Source organism: Colletotrichum gloeosporioides (genome assembly GCF_011800055.1).
Source record: "Colletotrichum gloeosporioides strain Lc1 chromosome Unknown consensus_55, whole genome shotgun sequence".
Taxonomy (NCBI): Eukaryota; Fungi; Ascomycota; class Sordariomycetes; order Glomerellales; family Glomerellaceae; genus Colletotrichum; species Colletotrichum gloeosporioides.
In genome coordinates, this window is record NW_025544700.1 from 352,321 (window position 1) to 378,261 (window position 25,941).

Here is a 25,941-nt window from a genome sequence, read left to right on the forward strand (position 1 = left end):
TCTCACCTGCATCTCTCGTAAATCTGGACGCGGCAATCTGACTGACACGTGCGACGGCAACATTGGCACGAGAAAAGTCGCCGAAAGACAGAGCCCCCCTTGGCAACATCCTCATTCCCAGCCTATCTCTCTATCTCTCTCTCCACATCAACATAACCCTTAATCCTCACCCGACTAGGCGGGTTCCCGGACTCTTGAGACGGGCATACATCCGTGGTCTAGCACCCTTTGTTTTCCTGGTTCCTCGTCTGTGTCTGCCGTGCCGTTAGGGCCCCCAATGGCGTTGGGCCCCGACTATCTCCTATTTCCGGGTCGAGCAGGCATTATGGTGAATCAGTGGCTCAAATTTGACTTCGCTCTGACCTTAGACCGCAGCGTCAAGCCACTCGTGATGGCTCTTCCCCCCTTGTCCCGTGCCCTGATGGCCGAGTGATTCATGCCATCAGCTTCTGGCGTCCTCAGCTTACTCAAGCAACCCGTGCCAGCACCGTTTGCTATTCGTCCATTGTACGAAATACTCCTTTTTCCTTATTTCTCGCGGGACGCGACGATCCCGCCCGAGAGCACTGCCATCATGGCTGCCTGCCAGTCGAGGTGACGAGCGGGCAGACTCAGATTTCTTGCATGCGGAGACAAGAACAAACAAACAACAATGTTCCATGGCCAACAACCTTACTCGATGGAGACGTTCATCCACCCTCTTGTCAGATCCAGGGTCGACTCCACTTCCTGTTGATGAGCGAACGACACCATCTTTCTATCCTCTAGCCCTAAGCTTAAACAGCCTAAATCAATGTTGTTGTTGACTTGTTCCACTCCAAGTTTTATCCTCCGCAAGTCGTCGGATATTGGCCCGCAAAAGTCCGCAGTACCGGTAGACAGTGGTCACCGGCAGGCGAAGCGGACACACGGCCGCCCTTTACAAATCAAATCAGGCCTCAGCATGCGAGGGCTATTCGTCCGAAGTGCGACGAGGCGCCCAGTGCCGTATCTTGTTCTGATGATGTGGCGCGCATCAGACGGGCAACAAGCGCAGCCTTATCCGTCTGCAGTCTTACGCCCCCTAAAAGAGAGTGCCAGTGAAACATCGAGCTATTCCCATGTGGACGCAAAGTCAACGAACCCAAGGCGCAATCCGCTCGCAAGCGCGCTCCAATTAGTCCACGGATCGACCCCAAAAAGTGCCGTCGGGTCTGACTCCCTCCGCCGCTTAACTCCCTTTCACGCAAACTCCGCCGAGCACCGTTCTTTCTTTGGGCGTCTCGGGGCAATTTGGGATGGATTACATTATGTCCCCCTTCTTTCTTCCACCGAGTCGGCGGAACCGGTACTGCAGCAGCTACCCTGCCCGCAGGAGCCCATCAGGATTATCAGGCAGGGGGTTTCTGGCAGCAGGTACCGTAAGATTCCTTTCTGCACGAGACTGGGGACTTGCGTAGGAGAGCCTCAGAAGAAGGGCAAGGGATGCTACGCGGACTTTTCGGAACATTCCAGATCTACGTCCAGTAAGCCGTGTAAGACTGAGATGAGGTGCTGCGCGGCAAGGCAAGGGGGGACTCATGCTCACAACCACACATTCACAACACGCGGCACGCGGGCGGAGATTGGATGTCGTGGTTACCAAGCAGCAACGCCCAAGTCTTGCTGATAGGCGCTCACCAGGCTCTCTCTCATTCTATCTCTCTACATCGGTCTTCGGTGTATACCCGTCGATAGGGCTTACCAATGACGCCGTCCCAACACACCCGGCCAAGACTCACACGCACACACACACCCACACCATATTCGTGTTGTACTGTCGTACCGTCCCGGCCTAACGCATCCTTCGTAAATCGGTTTCCCACCATCCACCGCGCCGGGTCTAACATCCCCATTACCGTTATGCTATTGTAACACGGTACCCAAGGCTTAGGTATTGCACCATACACGATGAGCCATCGCGTCAAAAATGTCTCCGCCGTGTGAGATGGGATGTGCGCAGCGGAGGATTGGCCCGCCGTCAGCTTGCTCTTTCTGCATCCAGAGAGTGAGCATCCCAAGGTACTTCCATCTCTTCCCACTACTGTCGCTCGTCCGGGCGCCGGGTTCAACGTGCCCCCAAAGTCCGGTCTAAAATCGGTGCTCTTTCTGTCCATGGCATTTCTTTCACATACATAAAGCCTCCCGGTCTCCCCCCCCGGATTCCCGTCTCGGTCCATCTTGTGGCACGCACTCCAGAGACATTCAACCTTAACCTCGACAAGCTCGACGTCTCTCTCGGCCGAGAATCCAGCAACTAAGGATCGCCATTCAAATCGAACTTCATTACACGCCGAGCATCCATCGAGACTACCGTCGCAATGACGTCCACAACCAGCACCCTGGTAACCCCCCGGGACCGCTCACAGCGGGTGGGAAGTGACAAGGAGGGAGATACCACCAGCCCATCACCATCAGTCCTCGCCGGGGAGGGCACCGTTGAAAAGAAGGAGGAAGCCGGCACCGGGACCGATGAGGAAGCCGGTGAGGTGCAGCCTCAGGAGCCGGCCAACGCCGAGTATCCCTCCGGATTCGCCCTGGGCCTCATCGTCTTCGCCCTCGTTCTCAGCATTTTCCTCATCGCCCTTGATATGACGATTGTGGCAACCGCCATCCCGAAGATCACCGACGAATTCAAGGGTCTCGACCAAGTATCGTGGTACGGCGCTGCCTTCTTCATGTGTGTTGCCGCCTTCCAGTCAACATGTAAGTTCCAATGCCCCCAACAGCATCCTCTCTCCCTGAGTCTCACGGTACTAACGATATGACAGGGGGCAAGGCTTACAAGTACTTCCCACTCAAGTGGTCGTTTCTCCTTTCCATCTTCATCTTTGAACTTGGCAGTCTCATCTGCGCCGTCGCCCCTAACTCCGTTGCTCTGATCGTCGGCCGTGCCATTGCAGGTGTAGGCGCAGCAGGTATCGGCTCCGGAGCTTACACGATCATCGGCTTCTCGGCCCCGCCCGACAAACGCCCGACGTTCACCGGCATCATCGGTGCCTCCTACGGATTGGCTTCAGTCATCGGCCCCCTGATCGGTGGTGCATTCACTGACCACGTGAGCTGGAGATGGTGCTTCTACATCAACTTGCCCGTCGGAGGTCTCGGCGCGGCCATCATCCTCTTCTTCTTCCACACCCCACCCCAAGCCGTTCCTCAGAAAGCTAGTGCCCTCGAGAAGTTCCTCCAGATGGACCTAATCGGCACCTCCCTGATCATGGGCGGCACCATCGCCTTCCTTCTCGCCCTCCAGTGGGGTGGAAGCACTCACCCGTGGAACTCATCCACCATCATCGGCCTCTTTGTTGGATTCGGGCTGATCATTGTCGCGTTCATCGTCCTGGAATGGTACCAGGGTGAGCGTTCCATGATTGCGCCTCGCCTCATCAAGGACCGGACCATCTACATCTCTTCGGCATACGCCTTCTTCTTCGCCGGCTCATATTTCGTGCTGGTCTACTACCTCCCGATCTACTTCCAGTCCGTCGATAACGCCACTCCCACGGAGTCCGGTGTGCGCAACTTGCCCATCATCATCGCCGTTACCATTGCCACGATTGCATCTGGTATCTCCATCTCGGCCACGGGTATCTACGCACCGATCATGGTTGTCGGCGGCGCCGTCGCGACGGTCGGTGCCGGCCTCCTGTACACCTTGGACATCGGCACGGGCAGTGACAAGTGGATCGGCTACCAGGTTGTCGCTGGTCTCGCCTGGGGCGCAGCGTTCCAGGTTCCCATCATCGCGGTCCAGGGTACAGTTTCCGAGACCGACATGGCGTCCTCTACCGCCATCCTGCTATGTAAGTAACCTCTCTACATCATCCACTACTCAAGGATCTTCCTCTAACAACCAACCCAGTCTTCCAAACCGTCGGCGGTGCCTTCTTCGTAGCAGGCGCGCAGTCAGGCTTCCTCGTCACCGTCCTCAAGAAGGTCGCGGTGTACGCCCCCAGCGTTGACCCTAACCTCGTTGCCCTGACCGGTGCCACCGAGATCCGCAACGCCTTCCCAGCGGATGCCGTCCCAGGCATCATCCACGCCTACATGGACGGTCTGAAGGTCACCTTCGCCATTGCCATCGCCGGCGCGGGTGTCTCATTCCTCATCTCCCTGGGCTCAAGATGGGGCAAGCTCAACACCGCGAACATCTCCGGTGCCGCTTAAAGAAGCGACACGAGCGGAGAGTAAACGTTTTGTGTGTTTTGATAGCTTGCATGTGTTTCCTGTCGTTTACAGATACCAATGTGCCAAATTGTCGGAGGACTTTTACATCTCTCTTAATCATAGACTCTAATGATGGGGGCGCTTCTTGCAAGAGGCGACGGCGTTACTTGGTTGCATTTTCCTGGAATCAGGGGGCCCTGAGCGGCATGCCCTATGACAGTCGCTTGGAAGGAACCAGCTCGACTCTTGATGGCTTATGAGAATAATATCTAGATGTAGAGAATACGAAAGGATGATATACATCAAATATGAAATCCCCTCGCGTTTGAACACATTGATGACTTGGCAAGAACAAGAAGGGAAGGGAGACCTGCGTCGAAGATTGCCGGCGGCGACATGCGACTGAGGCAGGACTAAACGAAGCAAGATCGAGTAGAGGAAAGTGAGAATAAGCGTGGACAGGCAAAGAATAGCAAAGGGCAATGGCGGAAGCCGCGTGTGGAACGGAAGGATATTGCCCATCACCACGAGCACTGATCACCCGGCCGTTCCTTGTTTCCAAATCTTGCTCGTTTTCGACGTGCGAAGAAGGCGATGTTTCCATCCATCAGCGAAGCTGAGCCTTCGTCGCTGCAGAATCCAGGATACACGGTCGGCTGTGGCGTTATGGTCACGACCAAGAGCCAGTCGCTCTCGAATGCCTCTTGCTTCACGCAAACACGACACTGAAGGCAGTCAATCTCGAATGACACCGGGCTGCCTCTACTCACCCCCGCCCACTTCAACCCACCAACTTCGTTTCTTCCGCAATATTCAGCCCGTGTTCAACGACTAAAGCTTTCCAGCTATTTGACTGCAAGGTCAACTTCGCGATTACTTTTAAAACCAGACCGTGCTTTTTGGGGTCTACCATTGATCGATTCTCCTCTATCCATCATCCATCTCAATCACCGTTCCACCTTACCCTTAACCTCCGTGGTCCTGTCCATTCGAGTATCACAACACAATTACCCCACCATGTCACATTTCGAGCCTGAAGACGACAATATATTCAGACACTTTTGCACCAGATGTAACGACGCCTGGGACCTCTATGCTGAAGGCAAACTTGACGAAGCCACTGCCATGGCTGAAGCTATACTCCGGGAGGAGCCGCAACCACTCTCTACTCACAAGGCCCTCTTGCACGTGCTCCTCTCTAGGTCTAAAGACAGTACCAAGGCTGTCCAGAACGCCCAAAAGGCAGTCGACCTCTATCGGTTTATCATGAGGGACAGCGAAGGGGCTTCCACGTCCTCAAATCACGTCAAGTTCCACATTGGAATCAACCTTAGGCGCGCGGAGGGAGATCTCCAGTTGCTCATCGACCAACAGCGACTGTAAGTCACCAAACCAGCATCTATTCTCCTCAACACTTTCCTTCTACTGACACTTTCTGCAGAGAGAGACTCTCCATGGTCAGCCTCGAGGATAAGCAGTCAGAGCCGGACGAGAGTCAAGACGAGGTCAAACAAGAAGACAATGACAGCCAAGAAGAGATGGATCTCGTGAGCCGAGTGCTTATGCAACTGCCACCCAAGGCGAGAAGCCCCACACCGACTCCCACACCGACTAGTCCGACTGTCAAAAGCGAGTCCTCCACGCCGTCATGATTGTGCTTACCTCTCTCCGCACCAGCCCGTTCACCTGCGACAACACCAGAAAGAAAGAATGGCCATGGAAAGAGATAGAAAGACCGCAAGAGATGTATTCCCGGCTAGGAAGCAATGAGGTCGTTTGGAAAAGATTCGTAAAGGCGAGAGCCTGGTCGCTCGGACAGTAGCCTTACGCTCACCATAGAGCTGAATTGATGAATTACTTAGCTTGCGATTTCTTTCAAGGCATCCAGCGTACAACTATAGTAACATGATCCTTTAACCTTTTCTTTCGTAGTTTAACGTCTGGATGCGCACGTTTTTGACTGCCATATTACTCTGACGGGGAAATATATTGGCTCCGTAGTAGAAGCTCATGCGGCGGTGGAAGCACTGCAGACATCTACGCCCCGGGAACGTACTCGCTGCAGAACATGAACGACAAGGCTGGTAGCTTCAAGTGTTACGAGAACTAGTCCGCTTCATATTCCAGAGAGTTGCCGAAGGAAGCATGGGGGGATTCTCGGTCTCGCAACACAGAGTAAGGGCACGCGAATAGCAGTGGCTCCGCTTGTTAGTCGAGAAATTTGAGACGAGACGAACGAGGATGGTATCAAAGATTGTGAATAACAGCCCGGCAGTACCACATTTACCATAAAGATCATGCAAAAAGCTCCTGCGTTCTCCGCTTGTTCTCTCCAGAAGCAGACACCCCCGGCACCGGCTCGACTACATACTCAACCTCCTTGTGAATACCCCTCACCGGCCGCAACTCCGTCTCGCTATCCAACACCGAGCCATCGCTCTCCCCGCCATTCAAGCGCTCCCCTCCCCTCTGCCACCGCCTGGACCTCAACGACATGCCCGAGCCGCCGATGGTTTGAACAGCGTACTTGGACGGCGCCTGCCGCGTCGCGTTGCGGTTCTTGCTCAGCAGGAACCGGAACGCGGGCAGCGTGGCGACGATGATGCTGACAGTGGACTCGACGTGGCTCCACATGCTCAGGAGCACTGGGCCGTTGGCGACGGTCGTCGGGTCTTTTGCGGTGTCGCTTGTGGCTTTGGTTACTTGCGCGAGGCGGACGAGGGCGAAGGCGATGATGATTGCGCCGAGGGAGAAGAGCACGACGAGGCCGAGTTTGTGGGTGCGGGATGTGGTGAGTTTGCGGAGGAGGTTGAGGGGGAGGATCATGACTTGTTGACGCGGTCTATGTTAGTTGATAATGCGAGGGATGGTGAGGGGTGGACTGACTGAAGATGTCGGCGGCGACGTCGGCGCTGGTTGCGAACTTGATGGAGGCATCGGCCCGTACGAGGTCTTCTGGGGCACTGCATCCAGCTGGGTTTTCGGGATGTCAGTGTGCTTCGCTGGTGATATTGAGGAATTATATGTGGCTTACTTGTGCTCCAGTACTTTTCCAAGGGCGTACAAGTCAAGAAGTTGGACAGCATGCACGCGAGATACAGCAACAGAACTACAGTAAAACACACCCACCACGCCCGGATGTAGTTGGGCAAACCGATGATGAGCCGCCGGACGAAAAAGAGGATTGAGAACTTGGCTACAGCTATGGTCAGCTTAATGTCGCCAGAGATATCGAGAACTCGAAAGATCGTACCAGCCCACAGTGTCGTCCAGAAGAGCAGCATCTGGGAAAACATCATCTTGAGCGATGCAACTGTCCTCGCCATGAACTCATCCACCGGTAATGGCAGAGGAGTCAATGGATCTTTGGCCGCAGCCTTGGTATACTCCCCAGACAGATAGAACTGCGGCAGCATGCTCGTAATGACAGCACTCAGAGCCGTCAACGTGGCAAGCCCGGCGAAGATGAAGTAGTCATCCACGTGAAGCCGTCGCTGCAGCATCCACTGAGAGGTGCCGCGGAAGATTGTCATGCCAAAGGCGACGAACCACGACACCCAGATGAGGATCTAGAGAAAATCGCATTAGCACCGTGTTTACCGAGCGACCGATGCAACGGAGGGTAAGACGGGCTCCGGAGATCAGCTACCGTGGTACCCGGGCGGGTCTTCGGAGAAGCGGGGGTCGCAATCGGGTTGTCTTACCATCATCTCGGTGAAGCCAAGCACTTGTGTCGCCATGATGCCAACCAGGTGAGCGCCGTCCGTCTCCCGGCGGCGCAGTTCGTGACCAGTATCGTTCGTCCCACAATGATGTCGGGAGGTGGCGTAGAAAAACGCTCGGAAGAGTGCGACGAACCGGACATATACACACACAGAGGAAAAGCCTCTCTACCCTTTGTCCTCCCATTTCGAATCCTCCCCGCTCCGACCTGCTAGATCAAGCCATCTGCGCCGGAACGCCACACGTCTCGTCTCCTGCAGACTCACAGGGAACAGAGAGCAGAAAAGACAAAAATTCCTTCAACGGCGGATAGACCGGCTGCAATCGAAGGGATCGCAACCGAGGCAGCTGTCACTTTCCCACGTTGAAGATGCTAGCCCGAGTCGAGCCGTGGGGGACGGGGGCATGCAAGGATGTCTTGGTGTTGACCGGGGTTGTCCGCCACCAACACCAGGAAACCTCATCTCGGGTCTGCGAGGGATGCAGACAGCGTGCCAATGAGAGCGTCGCCAGATGAAGCCACTACTGCAGGTTGCAGCCGACCATGGACATTCCTTCGCTAACGACATTTTGCTGCAGGTCCATGGGGACCCTGGATCGTCCCGGTGAGGTTTAATATATTTCGTTCGCCACGACGGGCAGGACGTGGGAAATCCATGATGAGAGATAAACCTGCTCCTGCAACCATCACAAGTCTGAGGGTTCTGCAACGTGAATCCTCCCTGCCAAGTCTGTCCGCTCGGTCGCAGTCATGGTTCGCGTGTCGTTTTTCGCGGCCGCTTTTGCAGCTTGCGCTTCGTTTCGCGGCGCCACAGCCGTTGAGGAAACGGCTGCCACGAGTTCAGCCGTCGTCGCTAGTCTGGCCGGCTCCGAGAAGGTTGCCTGCTCGGTGTTGAGCAAGAAGTACCCCGCGCAGACATTCTTCAACGGGTCTGATGGATATGCCTACGAGACACAGACGCAGTATTGGTCGGCGACGGCCTACAATAGCCCGGCATGCGTATTTGTCCCTCAGAATGCGCAGCAGGTCTCTTTCGCCGTCACGACTCTGACGTTGAGCTTGACCAAGTTCGCGGTCCGCAGCGGCGGACACATGCCGGTTGTGGGCTACAACAGCATTGGCTCCTCGGGCGTTCTGCTGTCGACCTCGAACCTCACCACGCTCGCCGTGTCTGATGACAAGGCGACCGTTTCCGTGGGCGCCGGACATAGGTGGAGAGACGTGTACTCCTACCTCCAGCCTTACGGCCTGGCGGTGGTCGGGGGTCGCATCGGCGGCGTCGGCGTCTCGGGTCTGCTTCTCGGCGGCGGCATCTCGTTCTACTCGAACCAGTACGGCTTCGCGGCCGACAACGTCGTGCGCTACCAGGCCGTCTTGGCCAGCGGTCTCGTCGTCGAAGCCACGGCGACCAACGCGTACTCAGATCTGTACTGGGCTCTCAAGGGCGGCGGCAACTCCTTCGCCATCGTCACTCGCTTCGACCTCAAGACCGTCACGTCGCCCAAGGTCTGGGTCGGCATCTCGCAGTACGCCCAGAGCGACAGCGCAAAGTACCTCGATGCCGTGTACAACTTTGGCAAGTATGGATCCGCAGACGGCAAGGCGGCCATCATCCCGACGATCCTGACCTATCCGTCGTACAACATTACTGCGTATGCCGCAGCGAGATTTTACGACTCTGAGACTGCGCCTGTCACCGCGTTTGAGAATTTCACCTCGCCTGTCCTTGCGCCCGTGGCCGACTCGTATGCTTTGCAGCCCCTCGCGGAGTACGTCAGCGCGGTTGATGCTCTTCAACCCACTGGACTTCGCCAAGAGCAAGTTGCCCCTCAGAGAATAACAAGAAAACCAGGCTAACACATCCACGCAGATTCCGCGTCTTGTCGCTAGTTGTCAATCGCGAGGCCGTTGACCTTGTCCATGACTCTTTCATCGCAGCCGCCACATCCAAGCTCTCGTCCATAGTTGGTCTTTCGGCGTCAATCACCTTCCAGCCCATCACCAAGGAGTTCATCGAGCAGGGCATCAGCCGCGGCGGGCCCAACCCGCAGGGCGTGGACCCTGTCAAGGCGCCGTACTTCTGGGTCGTCGAGAACCTGTCCTGGCAAGAGGCCAAGGACGACGCGGCGGCGCGCGGTTTCGCGGAGACCATCACTGCGGACATTGAGGCTGCTCTCGAGGCCAAGGGCGTATCTGGTGGGTATCTGTACCTGAACGACGCGGGTAAAGGCCAGCGCATCTTCCAGACTTATCCGGCTGTGAATCTTGCGAGACTCAAAGCCGTTCGAACAAAGTACGACCCACTCAGGATTTACACCAATCTCCTCGTCGGCGGCTGGAAGGTCCTGGATGCTTGAGGGTCAATGTCATGGTGTATATGGAATGAGGAACACATCCGTCAGTTGATATTCACCTGCACATACTTCGCGGTGTTGCCTGTACCTAGCTTAACGTAATAAGTCGTTGTAATCAGTAATGAAGAGATCTGCCTCGTTGAAGTTGCTCGCGGCCCTTCTCATCCGTTCGGAAATACAAAACATTCCAGCCATCTTTATGTCGTCGCATCAATACATCTTTGCAGAGAGATTTTGTGTCGCTGTTAATTGACCTTTTGAACTCCATTCTATTCAAATTCGCTCTAAATATCAGTAATATGCCATGCCATCTATGCGCCAGTAACCTTCACACTGCCATCCTCCATACCAAAGTACGCCGCGACCGGCTTCTGCGCGAGACCAAACTTGCCGGCCTGGGCCGCCTGCAGCCCGTTGAGGCCGTGGAAGATGCCGATCTCGACAATGCCGGGGATCAGCAGCAGCTCCTTGGCCAGCGCCGAGACTTCCCAGGCGCCAGCGGCGTTGCGGCTGGCGCCGGCCTCGACGTCCGAGGGCAGGAGGAGCTGGGGGAACGGCGCGTCGATGATCCACATGCCGTTGTCGGTGACGGCCTCGCCGGCCTTGGCGGGCAGACCCGGGCGGACGATGGGCTTGATGGAGCCGAGGTCCGTGAGGCGGTCCAGGACGTCCGGGGCGGACATGGGGAGGACCTCGATGGGGATGGCCTTCCAGTTGGTGAGTAGCCTCTGAGAGAGCTTGCGGTAGTCTGCGGATTCTCGTCAGCTCGTCTGCGTTTACAATTTTCGCTCGGACCTCCACCCGAGGCGGTTCTCGTAAAAGACTCACCAGCAACAACAACGAACTTCTTGGCGGCAATGGCGACAAGCTTCTCCTGCAACAAGCAGGCACCGCCGCCCTTGATGCAGTTCAGGTCGGCGTCGACCTCGTCCGCACCGTCGAACGCGACATCCAAAGCGACGAGCTTGCCGTCGGGGCCCAGTGGCCTCTCGTCGAGGTTGCACAGACGCAGGCCGGCGGCGCGGATGAGGCCCTTGGACTGGCTGCCGGTGGGGAAGAAGGTCATGTTGGACCAGAAGGAGGGGCCCTTTGCGGCGATGGCGTCGACGACGTAGACGACAGTGCTGCCGGAGCCGATGCCGACGAAGCGGGCCGACGCATCGAGGTGCTCATCAACGGCGCGGTAGGCGGCGGCCTTTTTGGCCGACTCGACGAGGGATACTGCGGAGGACATGGCGCGGGCGTAGTAGAGTTTTGGTGTGACGGTGGTGCTGGTGCTTGTGCGGGGTGATGAGAAGGGTGAGAGGAGTGGTGAAGTTGCACGAGAAGAGGACTGGCGGAGGGACGAGATGGTTGATCTTATTAATAAAGATGCTCTGCTGCAGGAGGTGAACATGGGGCCGGCCAGAAGAAGAGGCTTTGACGGGATGGGGTGGTGGTGTTAGAGTGGGATGAGCCATAAAGCTTTCTCCGGTTGCCGGGCTTACTCATGAATCGCGACGGAGAGTGGATTCCGACACGGGTGCTGGCGGCTGACCGCAGATGGCAGCTGCATCTGCTTCCCGTACCTCGAGACGAGGACGGTGAGATTTTGTGCCATGCCGGAGCTGGATGCTATTAATATTGGGATTCAATTGGGTTCATCGATCGTTCTGTAACCCATTGTATCAGCTGTTTGGCGTTGTGGAAGAGGCTGAAGCTGTTTCTACCTCCAATTGAGCGCTTCCTCGGTGAGTCTCGGTCTGCAGCTACCTCACCGAGCACCCCGCCTACACCGACCGCGGGGCATCTTCTCAGATGCCAGGACCACTTCTTCACCCCACCTATGACGTATATGCCGACTTTTTCAGGGACGCAGAACCCACCGTTGATACCTTCTGAGATCGTCTCAGGACGGAAGCGCCGAATCAGACCGAGAGCTCGGCGGGCCAGTGAGCGTTCCGGGAGCCACCGGCGTGCTTCCGGTGGACCTCCGGTGGAGCAGGGAAAAGTTTGTGCGTGAGATGTTATCAGGGAAATCCCTCGCGCCCATCGCGGCAGGTAAGAAACTTGGATGTTTACCGACGTCACTCGTTGAGTCTACTCAGTACATGCAGCTGGCCAATGGATGGACCGATGATTATCAACTGGGTAGGTAGACATCGACTTGGCGAGGTTCAGACGCAGCTCAATTTGATTGCATTAGTCGCGCGTTGACTTGCACGGCGGCTAACAATAAGACGACAATCCGATTAATGCTGTCTTGACAAAGAGTACGTTTCTGATATCTCTCGTCTCCCCCATAACGTTCTAGTAGACCACCAAACACCGAATGACGTGAAGACTGCTATGCCGTAGTAACAAGGCCGCGAGTGTCATCTGGACAAACAGATGCAACATGGGCAAGAATCTTGCTCGCCGCTACTTGAGGCGATAAATGAGACACGTCGACCCGTAATCGATGTGGGTGTCCCTCAAAGTCGTACAGGTCTTCGCCAGCCCGGAACATTTTCAAAAGCTTAGTGTCAATCAACTTCCCTTCCGCCTGTCGGCCACCTTCAATCAGTCGGCTCAAGTTGGTCTGTTCGTCGCAATCTAGCGTAATGGGGACAAATTCGCAACCTCGTCTTTCGGCACAGTCCTTATACTCCTGACATACAGCTGTTCCTGCTTCGTTGGCCGTTTGTGCGTCTGTGAAGACATAGAGCGTTGAGTAGGTGGATGGCTCATGGATGAGCGACTCAAAAATTGCCAAGCGGATGCGGCGACGGAGATCTTGATAGCCCGGCTGATCCCGGCTCAGTACGGCTTCGGCAGGGTTGATGAGGAGGTGGTTATGCACCAACTTGATTTGATCGCTGGCGTTGTCGAGAACTTTGGCAATAGTCAGCTTGCCTGTTCCTGGGAAGCCGTTGATTTAGACTATTGGTCGAGGTTTTGACGGAATGGCCATTATGGAATCCACAATATTATTTGAATAACTAGGAATAGCTGATGACCGTACCACCGACTCAAAAGTGGTTTTAAGGGGAAATGCTCTTATGTGTGAATTCTGTGAGGCACGGCGATAAGTGAGCTTCGGCCAAATGAGTCACGCATCATGTATGACTCCTATCTACGTATAATTCTACTAAACCCGATAACATCTCCAGGAAACAAAAACTAATCTTGTCTGCACGTTCACCAAAACGGTAGTGTTGGATACGCTTCGGTTTGTGGATGGCCATAGGGCGGTGCTGGTAACCATGTACCCATCGAAGCTTAATGAAGACACCATCAACGTTATTCGGTTCTCGGCTCAGTTGCAAGAGATAATGCAAAGCATGCTAGCAGACACATACTAGGAAACCCAGCAGTAAGAGACTAGTTACCCTTGTCATCTTACGAACACACACACACAAGCCACATGTTCCTCAGCAGCCACCAGGGTGTGTCGACAAGCACATCCTCCTGTGGCTTTACAGAAGGATCTTCTCAGGGCCCCTGGCCATGTTTCCCTTTTGAACATTGCTAAGATTCCCCGTCTGTTGCTTGCTTTTTCGGGTTCTCGGGCGCCACGAGGTCTCGATGTCAACAGACGCGGAAGCTTGAGCTGTAATTGCTTTTCGCACGTGGTAGCAGTCGCCGACTCGCCTAAATCCTCGGTAGAATGTCAGGACTCGCAATTTCATACTGATTCATTTCATCTGTCAAAATTCCAAGACGCTGGATGACAGACCACCCGAACATTCGGCACGTCTCCGCTTCCATGGATCATGCACGGTCATTTCGGTTATCTATACATCTCATGATCCTTTCGTTCCATTTCTAAACCGGTGGCCTGACGGACTCGACTGTTGCGCTTCTCGAATCGGATTCGAGAGAAGACGAGCAACAGTGACATCGCCTGCTCAAGCTGATGAACCCTTCACGACTTCAGCCAGGAGCACAGGGACGAACTGCGAGTCGCACATCCCCCAAGAACCAGCCTCCAGAACACCCAAGATGCGACTCTGCATCGCGCACGCATGTCGCACCACCCCTGGCCAGTCGATATGCCAGGAATCTTATCTAACATGAGGCAGGCACGGTCAAATACGACCTTGTTCTACGTTTGTCCATGAAGGTGTTACTGAGGATGACACTCTGCTCCCCTTCATCCTTGTCTAGAGCTAACGGCGCGACAGCGCTGCAAGTCCTGCCCGTGGTACCAGCACCCCAGCGGTGATCTTGCATGTTTGTTTCCCTGAAACTAGTTTCCACAGCAGCTAGATTAAGCCAGATGCCGTTACGTCTGCGTAGATGTGCAGCATCGATCAACAGCACCAGCGCGGATCATCGATGTGGGGGATATTCACTATGATGACACCGGGACGAGAGTAGGCCGTCCTTATCCGCAGCTATAATTGATGTGACCACTTGGCTGTGATAAACTCAAGAACATTTCTGGTCTTCAACATGAACCTGATGCAGTGTGGCGCTCCGGCGCCGGTCTAGCCAGACAGAAGCGACAAGGGGAATCAACGGGAAGAACCCAGCCGGGCAGGGCTATCAGCTTGGCTATCACTGCAAACAAAACACTTATAGTATAGACAAGGCCTGTGGAAGAATACTCGCTGCTCTCGGCCGGTGCCTCTATCGACCACATATTAAACTCAGTTCGGCGGAGAAGGAGAGGCCTCCTCCGCTGATGATCGACCGGAATGTGTTTATCGGCGGGGTACATGACACGCGCCATAGCCGCTCTCGCCGTCGTCGCCGTGATCATGGCATTGCTTCAACCGTCAAGGTGGGCAGTTTCGAGGAGGCCTAGATTGACAAAGTGACGTTGGCGAGCCCGGCCGATCATGGCAAGGAAGGGTGACGATCCAGCGGACACGGAGGGAGAAACCCCCACCGAACGTCTCGAGTCATGCAGCTGAGCGTGGCTGAGGTCGATTCTCATGAGCGAATCGCATCTCGCCGTTTCCCTGCACAGAACCACTTTTATCCGTCTGGGACACTTGACGGGCCTGTCGTCCAGCCTTACGGAGTTGGCTTCCAGGTGTCAGAGAAAGGCCAAGGGGGCACGACTTGGCTGTGATTGGGAGGCCGTGTTTATTCCGTGGATGAATAACTGCTTTCCAAGAGACTGTCAAGTCTGAAGCGGGAACAGCATCATGGATCAATCCCAGACAGCTTCGACATGTCAAAAGTTCTTGGCTACCGATTGGCTCATGAGAAGGCCATCTCGGAACTCTGCGCTTCCTTAACTTTATGGTTTGGCTTGACAGCTTTCCAAGAGCCAATCGCAATCAACATCGACAGCAAGGGGATCCATACCCATCACCATGACACCTCCCCGCAAACAGCCGCCAGAAGACAGCATGTCCCAGCTAAATGTTTACATTTTTAGGGCACAAGATGCCCATTAAGACGCCGTGATAAGTTCAGTCAGCGCTTAGAAAAGACGGTGGCATCCCGTCCCGCGTTGCGCACGAACCTCTTCTGCCCATTGACATTGATGACTGTCGTGATTAAGCTGAGGAGGGGCTATATTAGCTATATCTGACCCTGGGCGACGGGCTGTGCAATTTTCGTGATCTCCAGGCGATCTGACGCTGCAACATGGCCTCCTGGACGTTCTGGTTAGCGAATCGCATTTCAGCGGATGCACACTTGTTCCGCCGTCTCCCCTCATTTCCCCAACTGTTCGTGCCACGAGATCCTTGGCATCGACGCACCTAACGCCGATGTCAAATGGCTGACAATTGAAACGGTCGGCCGGTTGTCCCTAGATAGGGAATAGATCTGCTGAGATCTCAAAAGTCTAACGCATTTGCCGAGAGAGGAAGAGGGCGACGCCTCTCTCATGTGGGCCCTGCCATTATTCCGCCGTCGTCAGGCCGTTTATGGCCCGGTTCACACTCTCGCCGGATGCCATGCATCCATCACCAACCCCCCGGCGTTTTGGAGGGTTGGCGCCGACGTTGCATTCCGACACGAGCTATACCACCTTGTTTATATGACTTGCATATGGTGACGGGTGACGGGTGATGGATGGTGGGAAAGCCCAGATCGTGAGATACATAAACGCCAGCGTCGATCCGGTTCTCGCCAAGATCGCTTCTTCTGCTTCTCTCCAGATCACGGTTCACAATCTTCTCGGCGGCTTTCTGATTTCTTCAAACCATTTCTTATCATTCAATTCTCTGTCTGCAGGTATCAGGCGCCATGGAGTCTTATCTCGAGGAAACCTCCTACACTTTCTTCCCCAGCGTCGACGGCAACATGGGATACACCTTTGACTCCCAGTTCATTCCTTACCCTTCTGGGGATAGCCTCGACAGCTTTCTGTACCCCTTCTCATTTCAGGCATGCCAGCAACCAATGCCAATGATGACCACCAGCCCAACACTCTCTATGGATTCGGACTTCACATTCAACACCGCCTACGCCACGCCCTCTCCTCCCCCGGATTTCTCGCCTGTGCCCAGCGAGCAATTCGAGTTCGCCCCATCGCCCAGCAGCGTGACCACATCACCAAGCTCACCTCCCAAAGAGCCAGAGGTTGACAGCTGGGGTCCTTCGGATCTTCATCAGATGGGCTACCTCGACGTCGCCGGAAACTGGCGTTGCCGGTACGCAGGGTGTTGCTCTTCGCGCGTCTTTCTTAGAGCCTGTGATCTGCGAAAGCATTTCCGGGGCCACGCAAAGTACTTCTTCTGCACCGAGAAGCGTTGCCAGCAAGCAGGCGTCGGCTTCGCGACTCGCAAGGACTTCCAGCGACATATGGGGTCTCACAAGCCCGCAGTCCGGTGTCTCCACCCCGATTGCGACAGAATCTTCAGTCGCAAGGACAATATGGTACGCGTTAGTCTCGCCCTATTGTTTGCAGCGAATACTAACTTGGAAACAGAGGGAACATTACAAAAAGATTCACCAACGGTTAAGAAACAACTTGTTTCCTCGGCGATGCCGTAAGACCGCGCAGGGCGAGCCTCAGCAAGCCGTTTCTCCAGCATCGACCTGCTCAAGCTGCACGATGGATTCGTGAATGAGAATTCTTCTGGGTGAATTTCAGCGGCGATAGTAGACTTTTGCAACAGCACGATTGTTGCAAATAATGTGTTATGCGGCGATGTTGATGATTTTCACGTCAAGCCTGTCTTTTTTGAGCGACCATAGATACTAGGATCCCCTTCTAAGAGGCGAACCACTCTTTTAATTCCATATACATATATATCGCAAGACGTCTTAGAAATCTTGGCGTGATTGTTTAGATGAACGGAAGGATAACCGAGAGAGCCCATCCATGACTCCATCCATGCATGACTCCACGCCTTCGTCAGTATCTTAGACGCAAGCTTAGAAGATGCCCACGTAATTTTACAACTGATGCAAAAATGAGCCTCTAGACCTAGGATACTGTAAAACAACTTCTAAACTTTCTTTCTACGTCTATGATACAGCGCAGCAAGGGCGTTTAGACTCATGTGCGCAACAATTAGTTGGCGAGCCATGATGCTGTCGTCTGGGTCTCATCGGAAGTCGGAATCCGAAAGCGCACGGGAAAGGACGCCATTGGTTGATTTACGAGATTAAATTGCGCCATACCAGAACTTCGAAAGTTTGAACTTGAAAAATTACGGTTTTAGGCAATTTTCTAGACGGTGGGATAAAAAAGATGTCGAAAATGTCGAGCTCAACATGTGCACTCGGAGGCCGTAACAACCGAAGGCCGAGAAGTGTTATCCACAACTCGGAAAAGTAGTGAATGATGAACCTGGCAAAAAGCGCTGTAGAGGTATCATTCTCATAGGCGTCAGCAGGAAGGGAAGTCTTCGATGGTGGTATATATATGATTCGATGCTCCCTAATCAAGATTCCAAGTAACCTCACTCATACGGAAAACATCCAGAAACAAAAGCCCACCTACAAGCCGATCCAGACAATCAAGATGATTAACGCTGATGTCTCCATCGTTGGAGTCGGCAATATCGGGGCGGCCATGGTGAGCGCATGGCTTGACTCGGGGTTGAAGGTCACAATGTGGAATCGCAACATCAATCGACCAAAAATCGCCAAACTTGTGGAAAGGGGTGCAACGTTCGAGCCAAACATCAACGAAGCAATGCGTTGCAGCGACAAAATTGTCTTATGCGTCTCAACTTACGATGACATTGACGAAGTTCTATCGCCCATTCTACCCCTCAAAGGAACCGAGAGAAGCATTACGGTCATCAACATTACCACCGGCACGTCTAAGCAAGCCCGGGATATGGAGACGCGTCTTAAATCCAACGGCATTGCTAAATATTTCGACGGCGCAATCATGGTCACTCCCGAGCTTATTGGCACGATGCACTCGTCCATGTTCTTTAGCGGAGAAAACGAAGCCGAATTCGAAAGCATCTCGGGGATTCTCAGACCGCTAGGAAGTTCTCACTACGTCGCCCAGGACTCCGGCGCAGCAAGCCTTTGGGATATTGCGGCTCTTGCAGCCATGTATGGCATGTATTCCGGAGCGATTGTCGCGCTGAATGTGCTCAAGCGGCAGCGGCTCGATGATGTGGCCACAGAATCACCATCAACTGAAATACCGATGAAGAAGATTGTGCTCCCTCTCCTCTCGACACTTTTGCCTCATCTAGTCAATCTATCAAGAGCTTTGGATAAAGAGGACTGGGACGAGAACTTTGGAAATCCGGTCTCGATGCAGTTGAAGGGGCTGCAGACCATCTTGACAACCTTGGGAGAGGAGAAGGTCAACGCGGACGGGCTCGAGCTGTTTTACCGAATGATGCAGCGCGTGGTGCAAGACAAAGGTGAGAATGCAGGATTAGCTATCATGGGAACCTATCTGCTGGAATGAATAGAAAGATCGAGATACAAGAAATCTAGAGTAGTGGTCTAGCGATGCTTGTTACAGCCGGGGCCTTACGCAAACAAATCGGAAACAGGATGTGTAAGCGATCCGTTGTATTGGGCAAGTAGAACGAGTTCAAGACCTTGACATGAACTCAAGGCAAAAGACAATACATTTGTCATTGGAAGAAACCTTTGCCCTGGCAACAAAGGTTCCATTGCCCTTGTGTATCACTCATTATTGACGGTCAATAGGCTTGTTCGCCGAACAGAAAGAATTGTTGCTCCCATGCTTCCTGACGATAAACGTAATACTCAAGATTAGAAACTAGTGGCCTATGAGAGTCTTTGAAGGGCGTAAGTAGTTGAAAGCTGTCCAGAAACACAGTGTGCTGTGTCCTAAACAACGGCCCAAATAACAGTTTGGCGACGGTTTTGCCTGCATCTAGACCTTATATTCCATCTGAATAATTCACAAAATTATATCAGTTCTCAGATCATTCCAAAATACCATTACTCCACACAAGCCTTTGCCTATCCCTTTCAATTTCACATTGCAACCTCATCATCCACGCGATTTCCTCGTAACTCGAATTCCACCAAGAAACATTAAACTCTTTTTACGTTACTTTCATCCATCACACGAAGAATACCGTAGCATATACGTCACGATCAATAGAGTGGCAGAAAGAGACTGGGACATACTTGACGAGTTGTATCGGCGCGAGGATGCTATGCCCCTCTTGGTGCACGACGAGAATGGTGATTCAAGTCCATCTTTCGGATGGGTTGACGCGCATGCTGGCATCAACTGCCAGCGATGGGGCGTGCATTTATGCCGCGATGTTCTGCCAACAGGCCAGGAGGAGCCTACAGCCCGTCAAAGAGGATGGACAGTGCAAATTTTGGGTCAGTGTCGCTGGTTGGGTTTCGCCTTCTGGGAACGGGATCGTGTCAAGTTGCTGAAGATGCAGTTGCCGGTGTTTGAAACCGGATGGCTTACAGTTGCGCCTCCACCTGAAGAGGTGTGCGAGATATACGAAGCATCCAGGGTATTCAAGCATCGCCCTAGAGCACCTGCAACTGCGGCTTCTTCATAGAACATTACAGAAAGGCGTTCTACAGTTGAAGTATAATTAGTCATTGAATATATCACTATAATCACGGACACGCTGATTCAGATATTCATCAATTAGAGTTTTCATATTCGATCTTACTTGGAACAGCGTTGGGCATGCTGTCGCCGTCAGTCTTTTTATGAAAACGCCATCCATATGTTTCTGGTCTAACCCATACGCATGTTGCACAAACACCAGCTGCGTCAAAGATGAAATGGGAGATTTGTAAGTCTTCGCCAGGGCGGGGGTGATTAGACCGAAAGGTTCCTCCTTGACCAAATTATCAATGTGGGGTTTCTAGTGCTATGAGAGTGGCTCTCCTTCTGCTGTATCATCATCATTGTTCTGTCGCTGTCTATAAAGTGCTACTTTACCTTTTTGCCAATGGGCTCGGATGATGAGTTGGGTGACCTCAGCCTGACATGAAGCTTAATCATTGCGGAAGATCTAGTCGATGCAACGTCTTCATGTCGTGATTAACGCGTGAAGCCCTCTCAGCGAACCTTCTCTTTCAAGGAATTTCGTAAGCAGTCTTCATAGCCAAGTTTGACGTATGGAGTTGACTGCCCAGGAGCGACCATCTGTTGAGCTTTGCAACCGTAAATATTCATTATTATTCCTGTATGTAAAGTTGATCTCCGCAAACGCACATAGCCTACTCGACACTCCTTTTGCCCCCCCACCCCACCCCCCCGTTCTGGTTCTTTGAAATCTGTGTCAATATTCACGAGTGTCGTCCTAACTATCTACTCTAATCTTTCTCTCCGTCGACGTATTCATCTGCCTAGACTCGGCCTCGGCTAAAACTGTGCCGATATCTTCGTGGCCCCAACAGCCCTCGCCAATGGGCCTGTGATGTCTCTCAGCCCCTGGCCGGTTTTATCACCTCTCTCCACCGGTTTACAAGGGTTTGCCCTCAAAGCAACACGAGAAATTGTTGGGTCCACTGTGACGCTAGTAAAGTCCACTGCCAGTGCGATGAGACCAATTACCCTACTGCATGGACTTAGAGACAGTTGGCCATGAGGGCTTACGAAGCGATATCCAAGAGGATGTATCACTCTTTAATACAAGTATTGAACCACCACCCCTCAGGCTCAACAACGGTTGGTTTAAGGTACGCTACGGGTCGTGGCGGAAAGGCAACGACTTGCCACTACGTAGCATGAAATTGGATGGGTCCCAACTTCATGGTCCACTCTAGCGCCAACACATTGTCACACGGAGTGTGGAACGATTTTCTGTTTCCAGCTACGTTCTCCGGCGCCAGTCCCATATGATTGGGAGTACACTTGATTGGTGCGTTAACAGACTCGCCCGTTCCAAGAAGCCGCAGGTCTCCCCAGCTTTTCGTAACCACCAATTTCGTTTGGGAGACGTGGATCCCACTGAAGCAGCATGACCCTGCGCAGGCATCGAATTCTGATGCCATTGGAGACTTCGGATATCTGGGTGTTTCATCAGGTTCTTCTGAATTGTGAGCAGGCAGGAAATCAGGTATATTTATACAAAGCTAGGTAGCATAAACTGAGAAGACATGGGGGGGACTTCTGTTCGAGAAAGTTACTTAAGGGCTGTAAATCATGTTTCAAAAGCCATTAACTCGCTATCGACGCTCGGCATATCTAGTCCAGATCGGATCGTTGCAAAGCTTCTCCAAGCAATCCTCATAAATACCTACTAGCATCTCCCGGCCACCATCGGGGTGTTGAGGATACATGATCTGCATGCCGTTAAGGATACCACAGCTAGGTGAGCGGATAGCCGCAATCTTGCCACCCAGAGCGTGGCCCCAATCAAGATCGTACATCTTGAACTTTTCCCACGACGTCTGCGCGCAGTTTTGGCCAGGCACATCCAGAAATGACGTTGGGATTAGAGCGCCAACGTCTTTCTGATTGTTCACCAGCTGGACGACATCGTTGATGAACGAGCCTGAGAAATCCTTGTCCATTGCAATGATGGCTTTGCGAATCAAGAGGGACAGGGCTGCAATGTTGTCGGTCTCGAGAATCTTCTTGATGGGAAGCTCGACTTGAATGAAGCCGAGGAAGCTTCCCATAGCTTCCGAGTGAATCGGCGGCTGGCTTCGTCCTCGACCATCGATGGCAATGTTGTAAACAGAATTTTCGCTTCCATCCAGTTGGGCCACGTCAAACTGAGCTGCCATGATGCTTCGCCAGATTAAAGCTGAGAGCGCGTCGTTGGTGGACACGAAAGACCCGTCATTCGTCTTGGGTTGGGCGTCCCGCTTCAGTCGTTCCAGCGAATCCTTCGATAGGTAAAAAATCTGTCCAACGTGACCATCCGTTGTCGCGATCTTAGCCAGCTGCGTTGCAGGATCCGTGACAATGGTGTACTCGGGATGGTCCTCGAGACGGCCGGCCTTGCCTTTGGGAAGAATCTGTGGCGAGTCGTGTGCAATTTGGCGGTCCGTGTAGATGCGGTCAGGATACCGAACGGGATCCAAGATTTTAAGTCTTTGAGCTCGGCGAGTCTCCTCAGCCCAGATGCGAATCCAGTTGTAGAATGCTTGGCCGTCACCAACAAGGTGAAATAGATTCCAGTTGAGTATCAAGCCACCTCGGATAAAGTTGGCTTGCACAATTGTAATGGGCACCCGCTGTCCAGGGGCGGGCCAAATGGGGCAGCGGGTGAAAACTTCAGCTGAGAAGCTCGAGACTGGGAAATGCTTAGCCTTGAGCTCCTCAAACGAGGCTGTGAATGTTTCCGAATGGCGCAAATCATTGATGATGACGGGCTCTATCTCGTGGTCGGTGATCTTTTGAAGTTTGAGTGCGTTGGCTTGTTTTGCGTCAGGATCAGGAACAGCCTCGCACGCCAACGTCGGGAAGCGATCCTTGGTGGCTTGCAGGCTTCTGCGAAAGATGTCCGTGATGGCTTCAGGATCATAGTCCTGTGGGAGTTGGAATGGAAACAGATAACGGACCCACCCCCTGGGACTGATCTGCTCCAAGGGCGTAAGTTGGGGGATCCCCGAGAGAAGGTGGACGTCCGGCACAGACCCCATTGCTATAATGATTTTCCTTTGTGTTTTTAGGTACGTTTAGACAGAAAGGATCTTTCGTAGTCACCGCAGCGAAAATGAAATGGAACGGCATCGGGCTTGTTTATACACCTTCGGCGGCCGCCCTCTTCTGAGAGTTCGACGCCAAGCTAGATACCCTTGAAGAGTTCCACTCGGGTAGTCCTTAGGTCACTTCCCGGAGGGTAGATCAATCAACAATGGTCTGTCTTCACTGCGCGATGTTGGTCGATGTGAGCACCAACGTCTCGTTGGCTCGGCTCCACAAGAGCCACTAAAGTGACGAGGGCTCTCGTTCGCTTGCGTTGGTTGGATTCGACTGAAGAATTGCGACGCTTCACTTTCCTTCAGTAGGAAGCTGCTCCGGAAACGAGGAACTTTGGAGACGGACTCCTTCTGGCTGCATGAATGACTCGTCAGACGATTGGAATGACGATCATGGGCGAGTTCTGTTCCTGGCTGATCCACTCGCGTACCTAAATGCATGTACGACCCCGGTCACTGGGATTTTGCTTTGGCTCGAAGGCACGACCCAATGAACGTTGAAATCTGTGCAATTCGCCAATCGTTCATGTAAGCATGTCTCTCCTGGCTGCCTTTCTTTTGTCATTGGGAAAGATTTGAACATGCAGCCTCGATAACTTACACCTTTCACGTACCCACTGTTGACAATGGCTGTAGACCCCTTCATTGAGGCAGCCTTTGGGCCGCCTCCTGATGGCGTTGACCTGACCGAGAGCCAGGCCACGAAGAACAATGCTATTGTAATTGTCCTTCTCATCATTGCTGCTCTTTCTGTTGCCGGTCGCCTGGTCGCTCGCAGTAAGTATGGCCCTGGCCTAAGCCTCGATGACTACGCCATCGTCGTGGCTTGGGTACTTGTCGCAGCAACGGCAGGAATGGTAATAGCCAGTAAGTCCGATATTTTCTCTCGTAGCCATCGTAGTTAAACTTGGATTTTAGACTAACAAACTACAGTTGGCCAGGCTGGGGCTGGTCGCCATGTCTGGGCTCTGAGCGTGGATGACCTAGTCCAAACTTCAAAGGCAAGTTCCGAAAGACGTCACAATCATGAATTTGTACTAATAGCTACAGTTGCTCTACATCTATAGCTTCGTCTTCTGCACCGCCGTTCTCACCACCAAGATATCAATCCTCCTCTTCTACTGGCGTGTCTTCATGGGCAACCTACTGTCATTCCGCTTCTCCATTTGGATGGGAGCCTTCCTTGTCGGCTCATACCCTATATACTTCATGATCACCATGGGGTTCTGCTGCAATCCACTTTCGCACTATTGGACTCAGTTCAAGGGCACTACGGGCACGTGTCTTGACGTCGGCCACTTCTTCTTCATTCTGGCTATCATCAACCTCATCACGGATGTCATACTGTTGGCTATTCCGGTTCCCGAGATCCTCAAGCTTCAAATGAGCAAGGACAAGAAAATTGCAGTATGCGGCATTCTTGGCCTAGGGGGATTGTAAGTGACTGGTAACGAAATCCTTGGTATCCGCCCCGTGCTGACTATCCTTGTAGTGTCTGCATAGCCAGTGCGGTGCGTGTGCACTATCTCAAAGTCTTCTCCACGGCGACCGACATAACATGGATGATGGGTCCAGTAGCTATTTGGTCATCGGTTGAGCCTTCTGTGGGCATCTTTTCCGCCTGTCTTCCTAGTTTCAAGCCATTGCTCCGGGCCATCAGAGGCAGGAACATGAATTCCAGCAGCTCAGGAGACAAGGGATCTATTTACCCCCTGGGCTCAAAAGGGACTCGAAATACACGGCCCAGGTTGAGGTTAGATGATGAAATCGCTTTGCAGAGTCAGGCAGTCGGAGGCGGGGGAAGCGGAAGCATGCACAGCGGAAATGACAGCGAGTTCGGACGCCATATTCACGTCAAGACCGATATCAAGCAGACGATCAATGGCTTTTCATAGCATTATAGGATACATTATGGACTGACTCTGCACTGGGACACTACATGTACATTCTGGGTTTCAACCCTCATCTAGTGAACAGAGTACGAATGGAAATAATTCCACAGGTTAATCGAAAAGTAAAACGCCAAATAGGTCCAAAGGAAGAACATTTCATCCATGAGAATTCAAATTGTCTTATTTTCTGTCGAAAACACTAATTGAAATCCAGACCAGCAGCGAACGACCCCACGCACGGTATTCCGAGCATGGCGTGAGCCAGCTTCCACGAAATCTCCTGCGGGTCTACGGATGTAGCAAAACCATCAATCTTACCATTCGAAGACTTTTTATAGTTGTTTTCTCTCATTTTTGTCAACAACCTCTGGCGAATCAGCTGAAGCTTCTTCTTACTGTCTGCTGGAATCTTTTCACTGTTTCCTTGATGTGGGGTTGTATTGGCCGTCTCTTCGGTAGCAATCACTTCATTACAGTTGACCCTACTCAATTGATTGCAGCTCCCATGTTCTTCGTCGGGAGTGAGATCAGAATACTGATTTATCAAGTCCTGGAAGAACGAAGACTTCAACATTCCGTCCGAGTCGAAATATTCTCGGTATTTGGGCGGAAATTCTTCACGGGGAATTATTTCCAAAAAGGGGTGGTTCTTGCAAGCGAATCTACTGAACTCGCGTCGAGGATTGAACATTGTGTAAATTGAGGTCAGTCCCTTTTGCAAGAGAGCCAATTGATGAGCTGAGACTGAAATTCCGAAAGAGTCTTTGTCTGG

At 52.9% G+C, this 25,941-nt stretch overlaps 10 protein-coding genes across 10 annotated transcripts; 6 read left to right on the forward strand and 4 right to left on the reverse strand.

Annotated features, from left to right (window-relative positions):
* Positions 1-2,339: 2,339 nt before the first annotated feature.
* GCG54_00013384 (MFS gliotoxin efflux transporter gliA) lies at positions 2,340-4,185 on the forward strand (the record flags this gene model as incomplete). Its single annotated transcript, XM_045413239.1, has 3 exons — positions 2,340-2,724; positions 2,790-3,821; positions 3,881-4,185. 3 exons carry the CDS (start codon positions 2,340-2,342, stop codon positions 4,183-4,185), a joined length of 1,722 nt encoding a protein of 573 aa, XP_045262435.1.
* Positions 4,186-5,202: 1,017 nt separating this feature from the next.
* On the forward strand, positions 5,203-5,837 carry GCG54_00013385 (uncharacterized protein; the record flags this gene model as incomplete). Its single annotated transcript, XM_045413240.1, has 2 exons — positions 5,203-5,564; positions 5,627-5,837. 2 exons carry the CDS (start codon positions 5,203-5,205, stop codon positions 5,835-5,837), a joined length of 573 nt encoding a protein of 190 aa, XP_045262436.1.
* Positions 5,838-6,480: 643 nt separating this feature from the next.
* On the reverse strand, positions 6,481-7,925 carry GCG54_00013386 (uncharacterized protein; the record flags this gene model as incomplete). The annotated part of the gene is made up of 4 exons (XM_045413241.1): positions 6,481-7,013; positions 7,072-7,158; positions 7,220-7,754; positions 7,890-7,925. The coding sequence occupies 4 exons, from the start codon at positions 7,923-7,925 to the stop codon at positions 6,481-6,483; spliced, it is 1,191 nt and encodes a 396-aa protein (XP_045262437.1).
* Positions 7,926-8,659: 734 nt separating this feature from the next.
* On the forward strand, positions 8,660-10,266 carry GCG54_00013387 (Bifunctional solanapyrone synthase; the record flags this gene model as incomplete). The annotated part of the gene is made up of 2 exons (XM_045413242.1): positions 8,660-9,678; positions 9,780-10,266. 2 exons carry the CDS (start codon positions 8,660-8,662, stop codon positions 10,264-10,266), a joined length of 1,506 nt encoding a protein of 501 aa, XP_045262438.1.
* Positions 10,267-10,574: 308 nt separating this feature from the next.
* Positions 10,575-11,659, reverse strand: GCG54_00013388 (Ribose-5-phosphate isomerase; the record flags this gene model as incomplete). The annotated part of the gene is made up of 2 exons (XM_045413243.1): positions 10,575-11,011; positions 11,092-11,659. 2 exons carry the CDS (start codon positions 11,657-11,659, stop codon positions 10,575-10,577), a joined length of 1,005 nt encoding a protein of 334 aa, XP_045262439.1.
* A 930-nt stretch (positions 11,660-12,589) lies between these two features.
* GCG54_00013389 (uncharacterized protein) lies at positions 12,590-14,457 on the reverse strand (the record flags this gene model as incomplete). Its single annotated transcript, XM_045413244.1, has 2 exons — positions 12,590-13,137; positions 14,334-14,457. 2 exons carry the CDS (start codon positions 14,455-14,457, stop codon positions 12,590-12,592), a joined length of 672 nt encoding a protein of 223 aa, XP_045262440.1.
* A 1,977-nt stretch (positions 14,458-16,434) lies between these two features.
* Positions 16,435-17,257, forward strand: GCG54_00013390 (uncharacterized protein; the record flags this gene model as incomplete). Its single annotated transcript, XM_045413245.1, has 3 exons — positions 16,435-16,841; positions 16,878-17,067; positions 17,195-17,257. The coding sequence occupies 3 exons, from the start codon at positions 16,435-16,437 to the stop codon at positions 17,255-17,257; spliced, it is 660 nt and encodes a 219-aa protein (XP_045262441.1).
* Positions 17,258-18,160: 903 nt separating this feature from the next.
* GCG54_00013391 (NADPH-dependent reductive aminase) lies at positions 18,161-19,075 on the forward strand (the record flags this gene model as incomplete). Its single annotated transcript, XM_045413246.1, has 1 exon — positions 18,161-19,075. One exon carries the CDS (start codon positions 18,161-18,163, stop codon positions 19,073-19,075), a length of 915 nt encoding a protein of 304 aa, XP_045262442.1.
* Positions 19,076-21,792: 2,717 nt separating this feature from the next.
* GCG54_00013392 (Trichothecene 3-O-acetyltransferase) lies at positions 21,793-23,217 on the reverse strand (the record flags this gene model as incomplete). Its single annotated transcript, XM_045413247.1, has 1 exon — positions 21,793-23,217. One exon carries the CDS (start codon positions 23,215-23,217, stop codon positions 21,793-21,795), a length of 1,425 nt encoding a protein of 474 aa, XP_045262443.1.
* A 686-nt stretch (positions 23,218-23,903) lies between these two features.
* GCG54_00013393 (uncharacterized protein) lies at positions 23,904-25,172 on the forward strand (the record flags this gene model as incomplete). The annotated part of the gene is given in 4 exon segments (XM_045413248.1): positions 23,904-24,144; positions 24,211-24,311; positions 24,328-24,713; positions 24,770-25,172. 4 exon segments carry the CDS (start codon positions 23,904-23,906, stop codon positions 25,170-25,172), a joined length of 1,131 nt encoding a protein of 376 aa, XP_045262444.1.
* Positions 25,173-25,941: the final 769 nt, after the last annotated feature.